This window comes from Puma concolor, chromosome B4, assembly GCF_028749965.1.
Source record: "Puma concolor isolate L17-30 chromosome B4, mPumCon1.1.hap2, whole genome shotgun sequence".
Lineage (NCBI taxonomy): Eukaryota > Metazoa > Chordata > Mammalia > Carnivora > Felidae > Puma > Puma concolor.
This window is the reverse complement of record NC_141673.1, coordinates 124,954,096-124,977,930: the sequence shown is the minus strand read 5'-3', so window position 1 is coordinate 124,977,930 and position 23,835 is coordinate 124,954,096. Positions and strand designations below refer to the sequence as shown.

Genomic DNA, 23,835 nt, shown 5'->3' with positions numbered 1-23,835 from the left:
TTTAGAAAGCCTTAAGTACAGAGAGTATTTACAGGTTGGAATATTTCTGAGAGATCATGTAAGCTTAGGCTTAAAAATATATAAATCGAGAAAAGCAAACATAATTCCTGGTGAGCTTGGAGAGAGAACTTGCTGTGGATGGAAAGGGCAGAATTCTCATGCCAATCTTTTGTAGAGAAAGTAGGCAAGGAGAGAAATCAACTGTAGACAACCCTTTCGATAAGTTTGCACCTACAGTGTGATATAGGACAAAGTAAGAGGTTTTTTGGTTGGTTGTTTGGTTTGGAGAGGCCTGCACATGTTTAAATGTGGTGTAGGAATAAGGATTCTGAAGTGGTTACAGTTTAAGCAGGGAAATCAGTAGCAATTGGTTTTTAAAGGCCTTTTATTCTTGCAAAGATAAATATTCTAGTTATCAGAACGTTTATGCAAACCTGTGATGAGTTCAACATTTAAAAATAATTCATATTCCATAGTCTTTCCTGTGGAAACATGTTTTTTTAAATAAACTGAAGGGGTACATCTTTACCAAAAATATCTCCTTTCCCTTAAAAAAAAAAAAAAAAACAAAAAAAAAAGAAAGAAGGGAAAAGTAAGTATGGTTTAATTATATGGGAACAGAGCACCAAACTAGGAGCACTCCTCTTACCAATATTCCTCCATTTCATCAGCTGTTGTGTCAGTCAGTATCCTGACAAGACATACATGGCACATGGATGTTATAAAATTTGAGAATATTTTCATAAAGAGGTTGTACATAGGGAACTAGCATGCATAAAGAAGCTGCAACAAATGGTAAAAGCAGGAGCTGTTATCACCCATAGACCAAAGCATGTGGGAGAAGGGAAGATGTGTCTTAACCTGGAATCAGAGAGAGCTGCTTGATAAAAGGTGTGGCTTGCAAAACATAAGAGACTCTTAAAAACTGAGAACACACTGAGGGTTGATGGGGGATGAGAGGAAGGGGAGGGTGGGTGATGGGCATTGAGGAGGGCACCTGTTGGGATGAGCACTGGGTGTTGTATGGACACCAATTTGACAATAAATTTCATATTAAAAAATAAAATAAAACTAGAACAAATTTAAAAAAAAAAGGTATGGCTTGATAAAAGGTTGGGGAACAGCTAGCGATCTTCCAGTCTCTTCCCTCCATGTTCTCTCTTGCTGGTTCTATACATCAGCCAAACCCAACGAGTAGCTAGTGGGCAAGAAGCATGCTGATGTATCTTTGTAGTTCATCCTTTAGATCCGGAACAGAGAGAGGGGTTGCAGAATGTTTGAGGAGAGGCACATAGAAGCTATCCGTCACTGACGGATATGACTGTGAAAAGGATAGGGAAGTGGACAGTCTGCCTGCTTTCTAACTTTAACTTATATTCCAGTAGTAGTTGATGTGTCTTATGTAGTTGAGTGCCATTTAGAGGATTTACAATGGGTCACACTCCTCAGATTTATGAATCAACCTTTATCATCAGGCTATTTTTATTATTAGCCTTTAAATATAGTAGCTGGGATTCCAGCATCCTATGGTACTTCTCAATCAATGATACTGTAAAGATTATCCCTCTGCATTTGACAGCTTCTTACAAAAGCGTTGCTCAGTTTTATTCAGCATGAAAATCGTGGTGATTGTCTCTTTTACAGAGATACTGAAGAATCGGATGATTATGGTGCATTGCATAATACTCATAATAAATTAATACTCTTTCCCCATTAAATTGTTTTTAGAGTTTTACAAAATTTACTCAAACTGCTAAGATAGTTCAGTAAGAGTAGTAGTTTGTTTTAGTTTAAGGAGAGAGTAAAAATCCATCCTTCCCTGTACTGGGTACGTATATGCCTTAAAGGACCGATAGCCTTCATTCTCAGGTTTCAAGACCACATCGCTCTGCTCTTAGAAATGTGGGCTGCATACGTGAGTTTTCATCTTAATAGTAAATGGATACACACCCCTGGTCACATGTACTTTACTTTTGCGTATATTTTGTAAACAGCAATTATAATCTATAAAAGGAATTTTGTTTTAGGGAAATTTAACTCCAGTAAACGATTCATGAATTGCTTCTGTTTAATGTATCTCTAACACTTGAGTGAAAGAACTAAAAGCCACAGCATGCTCTGTGTTACCTGGCTTATTTTTGTATGAATGAGTGTCAACCTCTATGATGACAGATTGAAATAAGTGTTTTTATAGACATTAACTATGTTTGAATGTGGCAAAAGTAGATATTGTCCAGGGAAACGTTTTGAAATCCTAGTTTCCTATAAATTTTATATATAGATTATTTAGACTATTTTTTGTCCTTGTTGTCTATGCGGTACTAGTGAAGGAGAGAAAGAACGTAATGATTTAATTTATTTTCTGTTTTCAGTACAATGTCCAATGCTGTGTGGGTTTCAATAAATATTGATTGCATTCATAATTTGCCACCTGCTTTTAGAAGGAAGTTGATAAATATCCATTAGCTTTAATGTTATAGTGTTTTAAATGCCATAGAAACTACGATTTTAGTTTTAAATTTCATAATATTTTTTAACTCTTAACTGTAAACTTTCTATAAAAGGGAAAAAGTAAAACTTTTTCTAAATCGAAACAATGTATTTGCTTACGTATTTTTATGTGTTTCAATACTATTTGGGCCAAAGTTGAGGATTTATACCTCATACAGTTTAGGGCTCTTCACTGTACAGCTAACTTGAAAACTAAGCTATCAGTCACCCTGGAAATTGGGTGAAGGAATATGGATGGATTAGTATTCTCAAAAGTAGATGTGTTCAAAATAATGCTTCAACACTAGATCTGTATTATCAGCTTTGTATGCAAATCTCAACCTATTATTTAAAACCTTAAAACTGCCATCTTTTATGAACGCTCAGCCCCTTGCAATGCAAAATAATGGTGATAAAATTATGTGTATATACACAAACACACATATAAATGCATGAATATATATATATATTTATATATATATATATACACATATGTTTTCATTTTTTTTTACAAATACCTCTTATAAGAGTTAGATTATTCGATATACTAGTTCACTTGGTTTGCAATATCATCTATCTTGCCAATGTATATCTTAAAATTATTTGACCTCTTGAAAAAGCTTAAGGATCATCTCTTCTGGGATCTTAGCCATTTCTACAATCTGGCTTCAGCCTTGTTTTCTAAGTTTGTCTGTGCTGCCTCCTTACACAAACTTCCCAGTGAAAGGCAAACCGCTTTGCTCACTGTTCCAATGCCAAACTTACTGATGCCTCATTTATAGATTTAATCTCACTCTGCTGAATGAGTTTTTACTGGACACATGAAAATTTAAAACATTTCAAGACTCTACTCTTTCAGTCTTTATATACTTCCATGCAATAAAGGAATCTCTTATTTTTATAATGCTTATCTGTACCAATGCTTTACCAATGAAGCCTGGACTTATGGCATTTCTCTTGTTATTATTTTGAACTGTTAACTGCTTTCTATTTTCATTTTGCTTTCGTTGCTGTATATGTCCTGATCACTCTTTCTAAAAAGTGTCCCCTGTACTCTCCAGTTAAAGTGCTAAGCATAGGGCGCCTGGGTGGCGCAGTCGGTTAAGCGTCCGACTTCAGCCAGGTCACGATCTCGCGGTCCGCGAGTTCGAGCCCCGCGTCAGGCTCTGGGCTGATGGCTCGGAGCCTGGAGCCTGTTTCCGATTCTGTGTCTCCCTCTCTCTCTGCCCCTCCCCCGTTCATGCTCTGTCTCTGTCTGTCCCATAAATAAATAAAAAAACGTGGAAAAAATTAAAAAAAAAAAGTGCTAAGCATAGTCTCACATGTAGCATCAGCTCAATAATAATATTTATTAGTGGGAATTGATGTTCTAGTACCTCAGGAAAGATGACTCAATGAAAAGCATCACTTTAACTTTAATTTTCATTCATTTTAAAAAAAATTTTTTTAATGTTTATTTTTTGAGAAAGAGAAACAGAGTGTGAGCGGGGGAGGGGCAGAGAGAGAGGGAGACACAGAATCCGAAGCAGGCTCCAGGCTCTGAGCTGTCAGCACAGAGCACGACATAGGGCCTTGAACTCATAAGCTGTGAGATCATGACCTGAGCCAAAGTCAGACGCTTAACTGACTGAGCCACCCAAGCACCCCATCACTTTAATTTTCAGAGCTGGTATTTTTAGTCAGTAGAAAGACACACTCTTTTTTTTTTTATTTTTTTTTATTTTTTTTTTCAACGTTTATTTATTTTTGGGACAGAGAGAGACAGAGAATGAACGGGGGAGGGGCAGAGAGAGAGGGAGACACAGAATTGGAAACAGGCCCCAGGCTCTGAGCCATCAGCCCAGAGCCCGACGTGGGGCTCGAACTCACGGACCGCGAGATCGTGACCTGGCTGAAGTCGGACGCTTAACCGACTGCGCCACCCAGGCGCCCCCAAAGACACACTCTTAAAAGCATCATTTTATGTCCAACTTGAAAATTAAGTTTGATAGACAATTGTCAAACTGTATCAGTAACCTATGATAACAATTCCAGCCCATAAATATACTTGAAGAAAGAAAAGAAATCGTGATGATACTGACAAAATCTGCAAGACCCGTCCATGAGGATATTTATTCCCAAGTGTTCTAAACTATCAATTTAGCTTGAGAAGTTTAAACTTAATTGTCTTTGTTTCAGTAGAAGTGACTTCCCAGGTAAATCCTTTCTTGAAATTATAACAGCAGGTTTAGATTAAAATGTTCAAATAAGGTATTACGCATGACACTACTAGATAAGTCGAGAAAAGCACAGCCATTCTTGTTGGACTTGGATTAAGTTTGTTAATATCATTATTATTTAGTACTTTTCAAATCTATCCAGAACTCCTGGTGAGATGGTGCAATGGGTTCATGCTTCAACATTCCCTCTATTCCAAACACAGAGCAATGCTAGATAGAACAGCTGGCACATAAAAAGGCTCAGAGACATGACAGACACCAGCATGGGACAAAACTGGAGTAGAACCAGAGAGCAGAGATCAGGACTGAAACCTAGGCCTGCTGGTTGCCAGGTTCTTGAGCAAACAGGAGACAAGAGATGCCTGATGGCAGCCTGGAGTGAAGGGCTCTGATTCAGCTCTAACTTGTAAAAAAAAAGCCTAAACATTATGATTGCTTTAGGAAATTGTAGTCCTAATGAGTCAATGAGAGAGGAAGACAGAAATACAGTTTCAGGACTAAGAGTAGCATCCAGGGGGAGTTGAGTACTTGGCAGGACTAGATTGCTATTGAAGGATCAGCCCTCTTGATCACCATCAGTGAAGTCATCTTTCTGAAGCAACCCAAATGTGAAGAGCGAGACCTGTTCTTGTCTCTTGAAGTCAGGCTGACAAGAGACTCTGGAATTAGCCCAATGCACCGTGCTATAAAGGCACATAGTCATCCTACATTGAGCTGCAGTGACCTACGTCATGTACCCAGTGACTATCCATGACGTCCAATATGGAAATTGATAAACATTCAAACAAGTAATGGTTGCTGTCATTTCAGTTGCACATAACGTCAGGGACCTTAGGGGAGCAATAGAAGCACAGAGAACTCTGCCTTGGAGTAAAAGTTTAGTCTAAGAACAATTCAGACTACATAGTGTGCACAGTGTAGTTTATACATACATACCTGTATGATACTGCAGGATGCACAGCTGGGAAACGATTCTATCAAAACACTTCTTTTTGAAGAAGCAAAAACAACTATAATATATCACTTAAACAGGGGACTAGAAAGATGAAGGGTGATGCAATAAACTGTCTTATTATTTCATTAGAAGAAATTCATTTAAAAAATGGTTATTGTTCTTCTTCTTGCAGCCAATGAGAGCTGTTCTGATGGCGCGTTGAGGTGTCCCTCCTTGAACAGCTGTGTCCCAGTGCACGAGCGCTGTGATGGTTTTGCCAGCTGCACAGATTTCCAGCTTGATGAGTCCAGCTGCTCAGGTATTCTATTTCCAGTAAAATATTCTTTACAATATAAGCCAGTAACTTAACCTTGTAGATGATGCAAATATTTTTTTTTTTAATTTTTTTTTTTCAACGTTTATTTATTTTTTTGGGACAGAGAGAGACAGAGCATGAATGGGGGAGGGGCAGGGAGAGAGGGAGACACAGAATCGGAAACAGGCTCCAGGCTCTGAGCCATCAGCCCAGAGCCCGACGCGGGGCTCGAACTCACGGACCGTGAGATCACGACCTGGCTGAAGTCGGACGCTTAACCGACTGCGCCACCCAGGCGCCCCGATGATGCAAATATTAAAACCTGAAATTCTAAATAATTGCAAGCATGGGATAACTGAATTCCTAGTATTTGTTGGGGGCAGGAAGGATATTAACATGGCTACACGTATAAAAACTTGTATAATATAATGGACTCATGCTTACTCTATATAAACAAGGTCTCCAAGTAAAGAAAAATCACACCCTTAGTTTTAATTCAATATAACTTAAAGTTATTGGTATTTGATAGTCCCTTTGATGTGAATTGCTTGATTTCTGAAATAAGGAAGCGCAATCTAACATGTTAATTTTTTTCATTGTAATTTTTCCCACTTCATTAAGAGCCATCCTTTTGTATGATCTAGTCATGATTAAAAAGCCAATTTCTTAAGCTTTAGACTGACTTTTAAACATTTTTCTCTCATGACTCTGGAATATTTATAAGAGTTGATAATGGATGTTTGTGATTATACTTTTATCAAAACTGCTTTTAAATTCTCTAATTTATTGTAGTCCATTGTTAACATCTCTCCTTAGTAATTGAATTTTTATTTCATGCAGGAGGCATGAAATAATAGATAGGGTCAATATAAATCTCTCACAACTAATGGGTAATATAAATTGGTAATAAAAGATATATTCAATCGTATTTTCTAAACAAATTGGAGATATTTAATATCGAAACTAGGTGAGAATATATTCTTCGTATCTTTCAAGAGAGAAGATTATTATAAGTGACAAAAACATGGTAATTACAGTCAAGTCACAGTGCAAAAAAATCTTATTTTTTTGTACTGCTGAAATGAATACTCACAGAGCGCTGAATTTTATGACTACAAAAGGAAATCAAGAAGTAAGCAAATCTGGTCCCATAAAATATGCAAAGATGAATGCTCTTTGCCATTATTTCTGTACCAGGCATGCTTTTCTATCAGATTGATGCCCAAAAGGAAACCCTTTCAGTTTCTTTTCAGAGTAAGAAAGATACTAATGAGTTTCATTCTTTGAAACTATTAAGAAAAAGCACTGATGTCCAGCATCCAAATTTATTTTCATAAAGATGGGATTTTGTTCAGCAGAGTCCTCTAGGAGAACAAATGTATCACACCATGTTATGGTTTATTGTCTGATTTTACATATTCCACCTTTAAAAATGTGGCCAGAAAAACAGAAGAGTGACTAGCCTTCCTGAGTGATCGACAACCTGTAGGTAATAACAGAGAACACATTCTGGCTGCCCCATCTATTTTAGTCATTCACCAGTTCACTCACACAGTTCATTTACAAAGTATGGGTCATACTGCCCCAGGTACTGGGTTATAGTAATATGAAGAACTAATGAAACACTTTTCAGAAATAAAATCCACATTATATTTTTTGTTCTCTATTTATATTGTATGTACTTCTTAGTTTGCCAAACTAATATGATGAAGTCAACACTTCTGTGTTTAAGAATGCGTCTAAGCGGGGCGCCTGGGTGGCGCAGTCGGTTAAGCGTCCGACTTCAGCCAGGTCACGATCTCACGGTCCGTGAGTTCGAGCCCCGCATCAGGCTCTGGGCTGATGGCTCAGAGCCTGGAGCCTGTTTCCGATTCTGTGTCTCCCTCTCTCTCTGCTCCTCCCCCGTTCATGCTCTGTCTCTCTCTGTCCCAAAAATAAATAAACGTTGAAAAAAAAATTTAAAAAAAAAAAAAAAAAAAAAAAGAATGCGTCTAAGCTTAATCCATGCTAAAATGCCCATGACGCCTTCCTCTTTCTTTTCAAACATTATATCCCTTTATGGTCAGCATTTCACAGACTTTATAAGACCAATCCTGACAGCGTCCAATAACATCTCTGGTCACACAGCAGGTGGTGAGCATCTGGTCTCTCCTCACCTGAGGTTTAAGTCATTAACAGTAACATTGACCTCAGACTCTGCGTAGGTGTTTCAGGTTAAGTAGATTTCAACAAGGCCTGTGTGTCCCCATGTTATGTTATAAAGGCATATTATTTTCAAGTTTTGGTTGCTTATGTAACAGAAAATTATTGAGCAGGATGTGTCTGGCCTCATTTAAATAGGGAGTCACTTTCCAGTCATCTGCAGTTAGTAGAGGTTAATGAAAGTTATGTTAAGGTGATACTACAACTATGATAGCTGTCCATTTGAAGGAGAATTAGGAAAAGGCATTAAAAATATAAACTTGTAGGATTGGGTATTATGAATGCAATACAACAACAACAACAACAACAACAACATAATGATAATAATAATGCCTAAAACCGTTTCAGAAGGTTTTTTAAAATTTTTTTCTATCAAGTTTTTTTTTTTATTTTAATTCCAGTATAGTCAACATACAGTGTTATATTAGTTTCAGGTGTACAATATAGTGATTCAACAATTCCATATATCACTCAGTGCTCATCATGGTTAAGTGCACTCTTTCATTCCCATCTTGTTTCACCCAACTTGTTTCACCCACCCCCCCCCACCTCCCCTCTGATATGCTATATTTTAAATGGGTACCCTCAGTTAAAATTATTTTTTTTTCAACAAGAACATTTTTGTACTTGGAGCATACACCAAACCAAAATAAAAACTTCTCATGTAAAGTACTATGGAGCTATTCCAAATTTCTAAGCCATAGTTAATCTTCCCTGCAGTCCCTGTGCTGGGATTTCAAGATAAAGAGAACAGTCCCTGCCTACTGGGAATTTGGTTTCCTGCACCAAAACATTTGGTTTTCTGGAAGACTCTTAGATCCGTACAGCTCCTGAAACTATGCAAGTTATTGTGTATACGTATATTTAATCCATGACAGTGCATAAATACCTTATGATTCAGAGAGGTTTATGATCATAATATCGGGAACAGTAAGGGGTTATAGAAATTCTGAACTGAATAGCATCAGATCATTTGAAATGTTTAGACTAACAGGCTTTGGAGTTAGAGGACTGGAATTCAGTTCATTATTAGCTGTTCCCTTGCTGTTCACTTGAGCAAGTTATATTATTAACCATTTTCCTTTTATGTAAAAAAGGGTATATATGGGATATATCACATAATGCTATGAGGACTGAATGAGGCAATGGCAGTACAAGTCTTAGGACAGTCTTGACACAGAGCAGGTCTTCAGTAAATGGAGTGGTAATGGTGTTCCTGATGGTAGAAGGAGAAAAGGAGAAGATGGAGAGAGCAATGGTAATGGAAATTAGGTTTCACGGGCAATTTAAAGAACTTCCAAGTATAGAGAACTGGGTGAGAACGATTATTTAATGTGTTAGGCATACCATTCAATAGTATAGAAATATTATAAATACATTTCATTTTATCCTCTCAGCAGCCCTGGAAGGCAAGGTGATACAATCCTCACTTTAAATACATAAAACTTTATACTTGAAGTACCTAGCCCAAAGTTCCATAACACATTAACTGAGCAAGGTATCAATGAGGGAAAACCAGGATTCATGTGACTATCAGTCTTCTCAGCAATCCACAATACAATAGCTGTCACTTCCTGGGTTCCATATACACTGAAAGAGACACCCCCCCCCCACACACACACACACAAAGATAGGTGTCCAATTTATATGTTTTCCTGCTTTTCCAGAGTGATACACCAGAGTGGAATTGAACTTGAATTCTTTACAGAATGCTATTTCTATGTAGTCATTTGAATCATATTGGCCTGCAGATACATGGTCATAATAACCAACACAAGAGGGTACAAGGCAGTGAGACACTGATGTGGCTAAAGAGCCACTGATTCTAGTATCAACCCCGTAGATCCCTACTTCCCATTTGAAACTCTACTTATCTACTGGAAATATTACATCTCTTCATTGCTAACTACTCATATGTATCTCCTTCCTCCATTTTATCTGTTCTCTACTTTAAATTGTTTTGAGTAAATTAAAGGTGATATTACATTGTACTGTGCCTTTCCATCTTATGGACAAAGAACCTGGGTTTAAGCAGAAACTGGAAAGAACTTCTTGTAGAGGTAATCTACAAATTGTCTGACCTCCAAAACACCAAGCATTATTCCTTGTTCTGGCCACTGCATGTGTTTTTTCCACTGTGTTCTATTATCTGGTGTAAGAGATTATATATGTAAATTTCCACAGAATTATTTTGATGTAAAGCAAGCCTCAGTTTTACTCTCAGCAGTCAAAGTAAATATTAATGACCCCAGGAAAAAAAATGTGCAGCTGTGTGTATTTTGATGTTCTGCAGTTTCAGACACTCTACTGGTTTTTCTTCAAAAAAAGCAAAGCCCTTATGTGAGGAAGACTAAAATTGTACTTAAGACCAAACATGAGCATAAAATGGTTTATCTAAAAGGTTTGTAGATATTTATGCTTTATCATACTAGTGGGCTATTTTTAGTCAAACCAGCTAATTTCTTGTTTATGAAGGAAATTTCACATCTGTTCTGTTCAGTAGAGCATGCCCCGGAAGCCTGAGGGATGTAGCTGTATTCCCATATTTAATAGCACACTCTCCTATTAGTTAAATAGGGAAGAGTAAGGGAAGGCAAGATGAGATACACAGTTGACTCTTGAGCAACACAGGGTTGAACTGTGTGGGTCTACTTATGCGTAGATTTTTTACAGTCCTGTAAATGTAATTTCTCTTCCTTATGGTTTTCCTGATAACATTTTATCTAGCTTACTTTATTGCAGTAATGCAGTATATGATACATATAACATACTAAATATGTGTTCCCTACCTATCTGTTAAGGCTTCCAGTTCACAGTAGGCTATTAGTAGTTAAGTTTGGGGGAATCAGTAGTTATATATGGATTTTAAAATTTTTTAATGGTTATTTATTTTTGAGAGAGAGAAAGGGAGAGAGACAGAGTGAGAGCAGGGGAGAGGCAGAGAGAGAAAGACAGAGCAACTGAAGCAGGCTACAGGCCCTGGGCTGTCATCACCGAGCCTGACACGGGGCTATAACTCATGAACCACGAGATCATGACCTGAGCAGAAGTTGGACGCTTAACTGACTGAGCCACCCAGGAGCCCCAGTTATATGTAGATTTTTAACTGTGTGAGGGTCAATGCTCCAAACCCCTACATTGTTCAGGGGCCAACTGTGTACCCCTGGAAAAGCAAATCACTGGAAACTTTTAAAAACAAAAAGGACACCAGACATATGGTATATTGTGAGTCTGTTCCCACACTGCAACCTCTCTGCTTCCTGCTTTTTCCTCCTTCCTCCTGCCCCATCCATCCCCTTCTAATGTTCAATGACTGGCTCCACAATCTGACTCTCTATAGTTGACCTTCAGAGTTTTCCTCCAATGGATTATTTTCCTGTATAAACTTTCTGTTTCTTCTTATTACTTTTCTACTACTGTTCATAATCATCAGCCTTTCTCTGCCCAAATAAATGGTTTCTCTCTCTGCTAAGGTTTGCATGCTCCTGTAAAGACAAACACTGTATCTTTGTAATGCCATGACACCTAAAAACATGATACCAAGTGATTTGGGGAGAGGAGAGGGCAAGCCTGAAAGGCAGAGGAAGAAATCTGAGGCCTAAAATCCATGCCCTAGGCTGTGTTTTACCTGGAATTCATACCTGCAAATCATATTGTCCAAGGAATACTTCCACTTTGATGTCCCCTTAGGCACTTCAAACACAAGTGTCTTTCCCTTTAAATTCTCCATTCCCCTAAAAAAAAAAAACAATTCTCCATTCCCCACAAATCCCCCAATTCTGTGGCCCAGCCAGAAACTTGAACATCATTCTCGACTCCTCCAAATGATCACCAGGATGTTTCGATCTCAGCATTTCAATATCTCACAAATCCCCACAATTCTCAACTCCCCACCCCACCCCTTTCATTCAGGCAGCTATAATTTTTTATAGGACTATTACAAAAACTCTTAACTGGGCTCCCAAATTTTAGTTTTAGCCCTTCTGTTAACTTTATATACTGGATCCAGAATTGTCTTTTTGAAGCGTGAAACATCCACTTCCTGTCTTAAAATTATGGCCTCCTAGGTTAAAGTTTAAACTCCTCACTGAGCCTATATGATCTGGCCCCTGTGTGTCTGTGACCTTCTCTCATACTTGCTTCACATTATCAGTCCAATCAGGCTGAACTTCCTTCAGTTCCTCAAACACACCACACTCTCTTCTTGGGCCTCTGAGTCTTTATGCTTATCTTTACACGCACACACACATACACACACACACACCCCCCACCTACCTTCCCCACATGAATGCCTGGTTCTCTTCTGGAAAGCTTTTCTTTGTTCCCCAAATTTGATTTAGGTGCTCTCCTTGGTATTTTCATAAACCTTATTATATCCATCCCAAATTATATTACCTTTACTACTGTACTTTAATGCCCTAGTCACTTTTTTGCATTATCCATGAAGCTGGAAGACCAATGAGAGCAAAGACCGCACTTGTATTTTTTTAGGTCGACATTTCCTAAAAACTATGAGCTGGCTGTTTCCGAACATTCTCAACAACTCTATGAGATGGGTACTCTTTTTAACCCTGTTTGACAGAGAAGAACCAGAGGCATAGAGAAATTAACAATCTTAGCTGATATTACACAGCAAGTGAATTGAGTCGAGATTCTTACTCAGACAGTCTGTCTCTGGTGCCTGCAGCTTTAGCAACTATGTAAACTTCCTAGATTATTTAGTGGTACATATCCAGTACCTAGCCTAGTACCAGACATTAATAGGTGTTCAGAATCTGTGTGTTGGATTACAAATTAAAGGAAGTGGAGGCTTCCATCAAGTATTAGAGTTAGGATAGCCCAGCTAGGGAAAAATGGTATCCTGCAAGAGAGAAGGTGTCAAAAAAGCCAAGGAGAGCGATTTGGGGGGTAAGTGAGTAGAGAAAGTGATAGGTCTTTGTGGATCAGAATGGTTTGGTGAAGTTACAAAGAGACTGTAAAGAACCCTGAAGACCTAAAGGCACTAACCACTTCCAGAGTCATGACTATGGGACAATATCTACCTTCTTTTTAGTCTATAAGCAAACTACCTTTGAAAATAAATGTTCATGCTAACCTAGCAGTAGGGAATGATACAAGCAGCAAAGAGCAGGGCCGGGGCAGTGTCCGCCATGATGGTGGCTGCTGTGTGGAACGAAAGACAATCAATGTTCCATTAAAGAACAAATTTCAGTATAATTACAAGTATGTCATGCAGACATGTTCTAAATAAGTAGATTTTACTTAATCCAGGGGGGGAAGAAAAAAGTCTTCTCTTGTGGTCACTCAGGCATGTGAAGAGAATGAACACATCAAGGGCAGCAAGGGCCACTGAACAAATTTGTGGGGTACAGGGAAGTAGTCTGGGAGAATTCTTGTGCTTGTAGCAAATGGGAAGAAATACTCTCAATGACTAGATTTAATACAATAATTAACAGTAATATGTCCTCCTCCTTCCTAATAATATTTATAATTAACTGTTGTTTTTATGACACTTCCTTTTAGAATGCCCATTGGGTTACTGCAGAAATGGTGGGAATTGTGTAGTGGAGAAGAATGGCCCTATGTGTCGGTAAGGAACATCATCTACTTTTTCTCCTACAAGTTATTGCCATTGGCTTCCTTATTTTTTCTTGAAGCTGATACAATACATCATAATGAACATGAAGTTATTAAGGTAAACATAGTGGATAATGGCATTTTATGCATTTGTCTGTCTGAACAAGAGAAGGGAAGATATGAGTATATTTTAGAAAAAAAATTCAATTACTTAACATGATTTTATATCTTAACATTTTGTATAGGACATAGTTTTAATAGTAGCCATTATTTCTTGTTTTTAATATTTATATGAGGCTATATTTTTATATGGGTGTCATCCTATTTCAGATGAACTTAGTGTCTGTGTTTCCTGACTCCCCTTTTATTTTACATTTCATATTTCTCTTTTCTAACAACAAAGGATAAAATTAATTCATAAATAAGATCTTTTTCTAGTTTATGCAATGGATGTTTTTGAGCAGCTAAAGTTAAGGTACAGATAAGGAATATATTTGCATACTTAAGGCAAAAATAAACAAAAACAATCCTTGTGATTTCTTTGGGGAATTATTTATATTGCATATCAAAGATTGCTTGATTTTTCCCTCACCCTTTAGGGAATTGTGTAAAACAGTTTCATAAATTCCAAAGGAAATGATGCATAGTCCATTATATTTGTGTTTATGACTTTTTAATCTAGCAGACCAAGGGATATATTGCTCTGCTTATTAGACAACTGATTGTAGGTTGATACTCAAGTCATAACAAAACATATTGCAGTATCTGGAAAAGACTGATTAATAGTTGTTTAAATACTTACATCCGTCTGAGTCAACACTCATATTTTAGGAAAAGTTGTTTATCCCTTAAAAAAGCAAAAATCTCTACCAATTAAAACAACAAAAATTTTTTATGAGGAGGTAAGTTCAGACACTGTCTTAATATTGTTGAAACTGAATTATTAGTGGGTTTCTGTAAGTGTTTTGTCTATTTCATTATGTAATTTGTTTTACATCTCCACAAAATTATACTTTCTCCTGTATCAGTTTCCATGGAAATTAACTTGTCACAAGCTGCATGTTGATGGAAGGACAGGATACATAGTACTAATTTCTAAATGTCTTCTGAAAGAAAGTGAGAATGATGCCATAAGTAATGTTTATTGAATGTCAGCTGAGTGGATAATGTTATTTAGTGTCAACAGTTTACAGTAAGGAGGTTTGCATTTTGGTCTCCTCTAGCCCAGATAGACAATAAAGTTCTCGACTGTAGCTAGTCTCAGCTGAGCAAGCAGAGTTTTGCATTCTTGGCAACATCCTCTTGTACTTAAATAAACTTTAAAACTTGAAATCCAGATGGTGACATCTGAAATGTGTTTCTCTCACATGAGAAAACTCTAACGTGGGGGAGAAGATTCAATGGGAGGATTAAGAGGCAAAGGGACTAGAGGCAGGAAATCGATGCAGCAAAATGTAGAAAGAAATCCACCAATCAGATATTTTAAAATCGTTTTTTTGATAGTAAATAATACTTTTCAAATAGTGAAATAACTAATGACCATCACACAAACAAATGTGTGGAATTAGTGTTCTTTACAACATAGGTGTGAGAAATGACTTAAGGGTTTTTTTCATATTATATATAATGTGGTAGTTTCTCCAAACAAACTCTAATAACATTAAAATTGTGGACTGCAAAAGTAACTATGTGTATATTATAATAAATTTTTGAAGATGTTCAGTAGTGTATCAGGCAAAGGGCAGAATCCCCGATGTTTAAATCCTACTCATTAGGATTATGGTTTATATCCACTTGAATATGGTTTTCCTTTCACAAACACATGTACACGCATAAGCATGCATTTGTTTCTTGCAGAAATGTGAATTATACTTTACACATTCACTTTGCACCTTGTTTATGGTTTTTGTCCTCTTCATAAAATATTTTGCTGTTGCACGTGGGTACATATGGCTCTAGATCTCTCACTTACTGGCTGTGTAGTGTTGGGCAAGTTTCTTAATCTAACTGTGTTTCAGCTTCTTCTTTGGCAAGTTGGAGAAAAGAATAGCACCTGCCTCCTAGAGTAGTTGTGAAATTTAAAGGGGTTAATATGTGTAAGATGCTCTGTACCATGCCTGACCTACAAAAGATACTACAGGAATACTAGCCATCAGAACTATTATATAATTTTAAAAATTCTGTGTAGTATGCAATGTGTAATATAGGGTGTGCCATCATTTAAAAACCTCATGAGTCCTATTAATGCTTGTTTAGTTCCAATATTAAGTATTTGCTTTTACAGGTAACATCCATCCTTTGACTCATCCTTGCACAATTCTTTAAGTGTAACATATCTTACTGAAATGCAAAATAACAATGTAAATTATTTCTAATTGCATTTAGTGTCAAATTCATTTCCAATTAAATGCCATATCCACGTCATTTGTCACACACAGGTGTTCTTTTTTGGATTTAAGGTTAAATGAGGATGGCTTTAGAATACAAAGTTTTAGAGTGAATATAGGGCATCATGGAAAGACGATGGCTTTATGTCAAACCCCTATCATTCCCACATGTGGGAATTCTAGATCTTTGTCACCCAGAGACGTAAGGCCAGAAAACTCAAGCCCACCTCTCATCTGGGACATTGTGAATATAAGAACTTCATGGTCACAAAGAGGGGGCCTATCACCAAAGCCTCTGGATTTTCTCTTTGGATCTTGGGTGCCTTGAGAAAGACCTTCAGTTTTTACCTATGATCCAGTAGAAGAGACTTTTATTTTTTTTTTATTTTTTTTTTCAACATTTATTTATTTTTGGGACAGAGAGAGACAGAGCATGAACGGGCGAGGGGCAGAGAGAGAGGGAGACACAGAATCGGAAACAGGCTCCAGGCTCTGAGCCATCAGCCCAGAGCCCGACGCGGGGCTCGAACTCACGGACCGTGAGATTGTGACCTGGCTGAAGTCGGACGCTTAACCGACTGCGCCACCCAGGCGCCCCAGAAGAGACTTTTAAAAATACCATTTGGGATGCTAGAAGTTTATAATTATCCACAAGAGTAGAAACTACTAGATGAATCATGGTTTTCCATTTCTTGAGGAACACCAATAATGCGGCATGTTTGAGGGCTGAAGAAGCAAACCATGAACCAAAAGAGGGAAATTATCCCTCACCTAAGGAGGCTTGATTATTACATTTTTTTGACATATCGATATGTTTGGAAAATAAACTGAGCTACGTAATATAAATTCTAAAGGATTAGAAAGATGTTACAAGGAAAGAAAAACAGAAAGAAAAAAAAAAAGGAAGGTAGTTAGTGAAGGTAGGAAGAAAAATATTAAAGCTTGGGTTAATTTATAGACTTTGAAGACAACTTGTCCGCAGCCACCCTATCCCACTAGACTCCTTGCCCCTCCCTACTTGCATGCATGCTGTCTCTCTCTCTCTCTCTCTCTCAAAATAAATGCATAAACTTAAAAAAAAAAAAAAAGGAAAGCAATGGAGTAACTCTCCTCTTGTTAAAGCAGTATGGTACAGGCACTTGAAAGCATTTAGAGGAGCGGAGTAGAAAATCTAGAAATATATTCAAGTGCGTATGAAAATCTCAAATCATTGGACAGGATGGACTTTTTTGCAAGAAATGTTAGGGCAACAAGTTAGCTATTTAGAAAAGGTAAAATTAGAACCATACCTCACATCATACACACACAAAAATAATCTTCAGGTGGAGCAGAATGCAGGCTGAAACCACATATATACTAGAGAAATACATGGTTAAATTCTCTATATTCTGAATGTAAGAAAATGATTTTTTTCAATGACTCAAGCCTGAATGCAATCAAAGGTAATGTTGATACATTTGACTACATAAAAAATTTGACTAAAAAGAATTTTTTGCATTGTAAAAAATACCATAAGCAATATCAAAAGGCAAATGGCAATCTGAAAGAAAATACGTATGTCAGATATCTCAGGAAAAGGACAAATATCCCTAATACTTAAAGAACTATTTTAAGACATGGGAAAAGACCAACCTTCATATTAAAAATTTGACAATTATTTTTGAAATACATAAAATGATGATCAAACATTTGAAAAAAATTCAACTCATAACAGCGAGGCACATTTAAATGGTACTAACACGCTTTTTTCTCACCTCTCTGATGAGTAACATATTCTGTGGGTAAGGATGTGAAAAAACAAGCATTTTGCCAGGAGAAGTGTAAATTGGTATAATTTCTATGGAGATGATTTTGGCAATATCTAAAAAAACTACATATCCATATACTTTTTGACTTAGCAATATCATTTCTAGAATTTATATTACTGGTACAGCTCCAACACTACAAGAATGTATGTCCACAGAATTACTCACTGTAGCATTTTTATAATTTCAAAATATTGGAAACAACCTAAATGCCCACGTATAGCAGAGTAAACCACATGATGGAGTCTAACTGGAATATGGAGTGGTTAAGGAGTGCTCTGTAAGCCAGCTGAAGAAAGGTATTGCCTGGGGCAGCTTAAAGGAAAGTGAAGAAATGTAGAATTGTTCCTGGAACTCTTCTGTAGTTCTTTCATTTGACTTAAATGTTAAAAATCTGGAGGGTATGTTATTGTTGACAATAATATGTCAGAACCTCTTAAGCATTTGTCATGCCTTTGGCCTTCACATAAACCTACAAGGTACATGACCGTGCACTAACCGAGCAGTAAAGGAAATGAGACTTGGAAATATCTAACAAAACTATAATTTTTGGAAAAAATATTAAAAAAGTGAAATTAAGTAATTTTCTCAGATACATAAAGCAAGAAAATGATGGAGTTCAGATTCAAACCTAAGTCTTTTGCCAAAGTCTATACTCCTAGGTTATCACCCCCTGTGGCATGTTTCCTCTTTGGAGATTTGATGTGATGGCTCCCGATTCTATGATTGCAAGATTCTATGAGTAGAGATATGAATCAAATGCTTAAAGAAAATCTAGGGGTGCCTGGGTGGCTCAGTCAGTTAAACGTCCAACTTCAGCTCAGGTCATGATCTCACAGTTTGTGAGTTTGAGTCCTGCGTCAGGCTGTGTGCTGATAGCTCAGAGCCTGGAGCCTGATTCAGATTCTGTCCCTCTCTCTCTGTTCCTCCCCCACTCACTCATGCGCTCGCTCATGCTCTCTCTCTCTCTCTCTCTCTCTCTCTCTCTCTGTCTCAAATATAAAATAAAACATTAAAAAAAATTTTTAAAATCTAGAAATAAGCTTTATTTGTACTTGGCCGTTTGCTGCTTTTTAATACACTGTGCACTTTTATTCCTCTGAGTGTTCATATTGTTCCTTTTTGCCCATTTTGCACTTTCCCACCTGGACGACCTGAAAAAATTCCAGATTCATCTATCATGTCCAAACCTCCTCTCTAGAACTTTCCCTGAGCCCACATGCTTATGACTCATATCCTGTATGCCATGTAGAGATATGAATCTAAAAACATATGTACCTGAGTTTAGGTATGAATTCCATCCACCATTTACTAATGCCATGAATTTGAATAAATTACTTAACCTTTTTCTATGGAGAAAAAGGAAAATGACTATATACTAAGGAACTAACGTTCTCTGCCACAATGGAGCTATAAATTGAAAAGGGCTTCTGTATTACTGAAATGTACAATTTGTAATTGTTTTATTTACTTAAGAACATTTTTAAAATGTTGTATCTAAGTGGGAAGCATTAGTAATCTTTTTGCTAATTTCTTATTTAACATCATCAACATCATCTCCATAGCAACCAACAGTAGTTCTTTACGAGGTCAAAAACAGAACAAGGCATAAACATTTAAGATCATGGCCTCTGATGTTATTTTTTCACACACAGTACTCAAGTGCTAAGGACTAACAAATATTCATAGTAAACTTGAATGTTTTGGAAATGAAAATCATTGCAAAATTTCAAAAGTCTATTTAAAGAGGAGGACATTTAGCTGTCTTTTGTGCAATAAGCTTGAGAGGCCATGAGAGTGTATGTTTTTCAAATCCAACACATGGAAGAAACAATTTCATGGTTAAATATAAATTACCAAAATTGTCCCAAGAAGAGGAGATGTTAAAATTGAGTAGATTGAGTGACATAGTAGAAATTTTAAAAGTCAAAAGTGTAGTTCCTCTCTTCCAAAAAATTTAAATGTGTATATCTATTTAAAAATCTCAAAGCATTTCTCTTAAAGCCGGGAATAAGAACAAGAAGTCTCTTAGCACTGGGATTCTTCTATTTGTTTAAGAGGTTTTAGCCAAATGAACAAGCGCAAAGAAATAAGAGTTAAACGTATTGAAAAAGAAGCAACACAAATACTGTTGCATATTCTCACAGCCTAGGAGATTCAAGTAAATTAACTGTAATACTTTTAGAATGATATATTAAAAAAAAGGTTCAGCAAGGTAGATGGATACATGAAAAGTATGCAAGACTAGGTAAATTTCCTTTTTACCAGTAGGGATGATGATTGAATAAGATAATTGGAAAAGAACTCAATTCTGAAATAGCAGCAATTATTATAATATATACAGGCCTACACTTAACAGTAAATGTTGAAGACCTACATAAAGAAAAGAGAAAAGCTCAAATGAAGGATGTCCAAAGACCTGATTCCATAGATAGGAAAAAGATATGGGTGAATGTACTTTCTAGAATTAGCAATATTCAGTAGTGTACAAATGACAACCAAAGAACATTCTCAGTGTTTTAGGTTTTTGCTTGTTTTTCAAATAGACCAGTGGATTTTAATGTTCGCCTGAGAACACAAATATAATATTTAAAGACAAAATTAAGAATTGGTATTTATTGTACTTGATAATTAAAGTTTGCTATAAAGTCATGGGTAATATATATTGAGGAGCCAGGACACACGACAAAGAGGATATTGCAACAGAATAAAGCTTCTGCAAATAGATTGATGTAGCTATGTGAAATTAGGATAAAATAGGTAGCATTTCAGGTAGATGAGAATGGGTGGGCTGGACTAATAATAATTCATATTAGGACGACTGGTTAGCCATTTATTTAAAATAGAAATTATTATTGATATTTCATGTGAGGAATTAATCCCAGGCTTAATAAAGGGATGAACAGGGAAAAAATTATAAAAAATTTTAGAGAAAACACAGAATAAAGGACTCTTTTTAAATCTTGAAGCATGGAAGTCATTTTTAAGTTTACTAGCAGTCATAAAGGAAAAGATGAAGAGATTTGAAAAATTGACCACATGGATAATTCTTAAGTAGAATGAAAACTGCAGTATGGTGAAAGACATCATAAATTTTATTAATAACACAATAACAGGCCAACAAAAATATATATAAAGTATATACTATAGATAGGGATTCATTATTGTATTAATTATTTACTTATATGTTAAAGTGTTCCCTCAAAACAATAAAAATTAGGCAATAGACAGCTAGGCAAAGGTTATTCACAGAAGAAGGAATATAAATGGTCAATACATACCTGAAAAAAATTCAACCCTCATTAATAGGTAAGTACAAGGTAACCCTTGAAAATCCTAGTTTTACCTAAAGTGGCAAAAAAAAAAAAAATAAGTTTAATAATATCCACTATTTACGAGAGTGTAGAAGCCCTGGCACTTTTATACATAGATTATGTGAATATAATCTGTATATTTAGGAAGCTAAATATACAACATTTAGGTAAAGAAATTTTTAGGAAAGACAAATGGAAATACCCATTCAAGATTTTAATATTCACAGTGTTTAACTCAGCAACCTCCATCCTAGGAATCTAGCCTGCTGACATACTTACAAGAAATATGTAGGTAAATGTGTTGAAATTGGTATTTTATGGTTGTGTTTTGGAAACAAACTTCAGTGTTCAAAATAGTGTAATGGGATATGATAGAACCATTTTTTTTTAATGGAAAATAAAAATCCTGACATAGAAAAGTGTCTACATTGTTAGGTGAAAAATGCAAATTCCACAATAATATGCACTTTAAAATTCTATGGGGGAAGAAGATGAGTAAATGTGAGTGTAGAAAATGAAAAACGAGTCTAGCAGTGTGCACATCAAAGTATTAATAGTTGTAAGTGAGCTCTCCAGAAGGAGATTAGCTTTGGGAGAGAGAGCAATTTCATATTTTAGTTTCTCCATTTTTATTTTAACCAATACTCCTTCTGTAACTTAGAAATGCAGTTTTTTAAAAAGGCCTTAAAAACAGTTACAGTATTAAAAAAATAATAACATCGCTTACAGTAAAAGGCAGAGCCAACTGGCTGCTTTTCACAGTGTCTCCAAGATAAATGGGCCTGTCCCTTGGTTTTTTTCCCCTGTTGTCAGAAAGTATTACACACTTTCTGCCTCGTGCAGAGCCAAACAAGCCAGACAGACTAGGAATGTGATTGAAGATGAAGCAAATAACCCCTCTCCCCAAGGCTCCCTCCCTGTCTCACTCCCAAAGCTGGATCCTTCTCTCGTCACATATGCCAAGAGTCATGAAAATGAAAAGCACAGTAATACCTAATTTTCCCTCACTGCCCCTTTCCCAGAAAGAAAGCATTGTGACGTGTTTGTACACTTGAATTGTTTTTGGATTTTTCATGCCAGGCATACGTTTTCACAGCTGAAAACTGCATTGCTTTGACAATCTGATGTAAGTGCCTCTTGAATGACCTGTTGACTCATCCAGGGAGGGCATTCTGCAAGGACAGACATGGCCCAGATTTCGTTTACTGGTCATTGGTGACAAGGGATTTGTGATCCAGATATTTTCCAAAGTCTCTGGTATGACCTGACTGTTAAGTAGATATTTCTTTCCTCCTGGAAGAAAAGTGGTGGGTTATTTCTGGGGCAGTATCTAATGCCAAAGGACTTGCTTTAAAAGAGAGAACAAGAGATAGCTGTCTATATTATAAGGAGCAGGAACTTGAAAAACCGCCCCTAAAATAGCTGTATAGGAAAATGGTTCCTCTTCTTCCACACAGTTTTCATTTGATCGGTTTTCCTAGCATGTGCACGACCACATTTTCATGGGATAGTTGATTGGAAATGGCATCTTTTCTTTCTTTGCTGTGCATGCTGTGTATGTGTGCTCTTGAATGGGAGAGTAAAGCACAGCCCAGTGGAGGTGCTCAGAGACCCGAGCCTGGAAGAATGCTGAGAAAAAGTCATTCCTCAGAACGGATTTCACAATTTCCCAAACCAGGCTCCCTAGTGGCACGGGAACTGCGGGCCATCCAGCTCTGCCCTGATCCTACATAGCTTTTCTTCCTGCTCAGCCAGCATGAGTTTAACTATGTCAGAGTAGAATCTTTTGTGCTGTTGCTAGGTGGCTGATCTCTGCCTTACAGAAGCAAAATCTAGCAAATGAGGTAGAACTTTTTGAACCTATCCCTCTTACTAGTGAAATGTTGACAGATCTAAGTAGTTCAATGCATTTTAATTTTGAAACCCCCGTGGGACTTTTCTTACCCTCTGAAAGCCCTAGTTTATGTTTGCCATTGCCTTAATCTGCTGTTCATCTATACCTCTGAGATGTAGTGCATCTCTTTGTTTTCTTCATAGACTTAGTTTATTTTCCTTTTTTTCATAAGGAGGAAGGAGGTGGTAATGGAAACTGTGTATGTCTTCAAGTTTAAGATTAATTATGACTATTCATGATCAGTGGCTAGATTTTATATAATCTATCCATCTATAGGTCCATATTATCCTTCTGTTTACTATGTACTGAAAAATAAAGAATTTTGAGAGACACATGTACAAAAATCGGAAAATTTAACACACAATATAGAAAAATAATTGTCTAGAGATTACAGTGGTAGTGTTGATAGAATTCGTACTTGCCTTTTCATTCTCTATGTGTAGAGGCAATAACTGAACACACAAATGCATTGTAGCAAATGCCACAAGAGCAGCAAAAAACAAAAAGACAAAACGAGAGAACACGCATTTTAGTACTGAACAAAGAGAAATGCATACCTTTTGAATTTACGGCTCCAGGATCCAGAATAAAACACATAAGATCACTTCACAGCCAATCTTTTCATTTTAGGGTTCCCACCATCTAACAATGCTGACAACTAAAAGGGCATGCTTGCTGAACATATACATGGAGAATT

The 23,835-nt window shown here is 36.7% G+C and overlaps 1 protein-coding gene across 2 annotated transcripts in view; it reads left to right on the top strand.

The window, feature by feature from the left end:
• MALRD1 (MAM and LDL receptor class A domain containing 1) overlaps nt 1–23,835 on the top strand; it is a 784,828-nt gene that overhangs the window by 636,314 nt on the left and 124,679 nt on the right. For both annotated transcript variants that reach the window (XM_086714806.1, XM_086714807.1), the window contains 2 exons: nt 5,837–5,962; nt 13,685–13,751. In XM_086714806.1, coding sequence (XP_086570932.1) covers nt 5,837–5,962; nt 13,685–13,751 — 193 coding nt within the window. The remainder of the gene's footprint in view (nt 1–5,836; nt 5,963–13,684; nt 13,752–23,835) is intronic.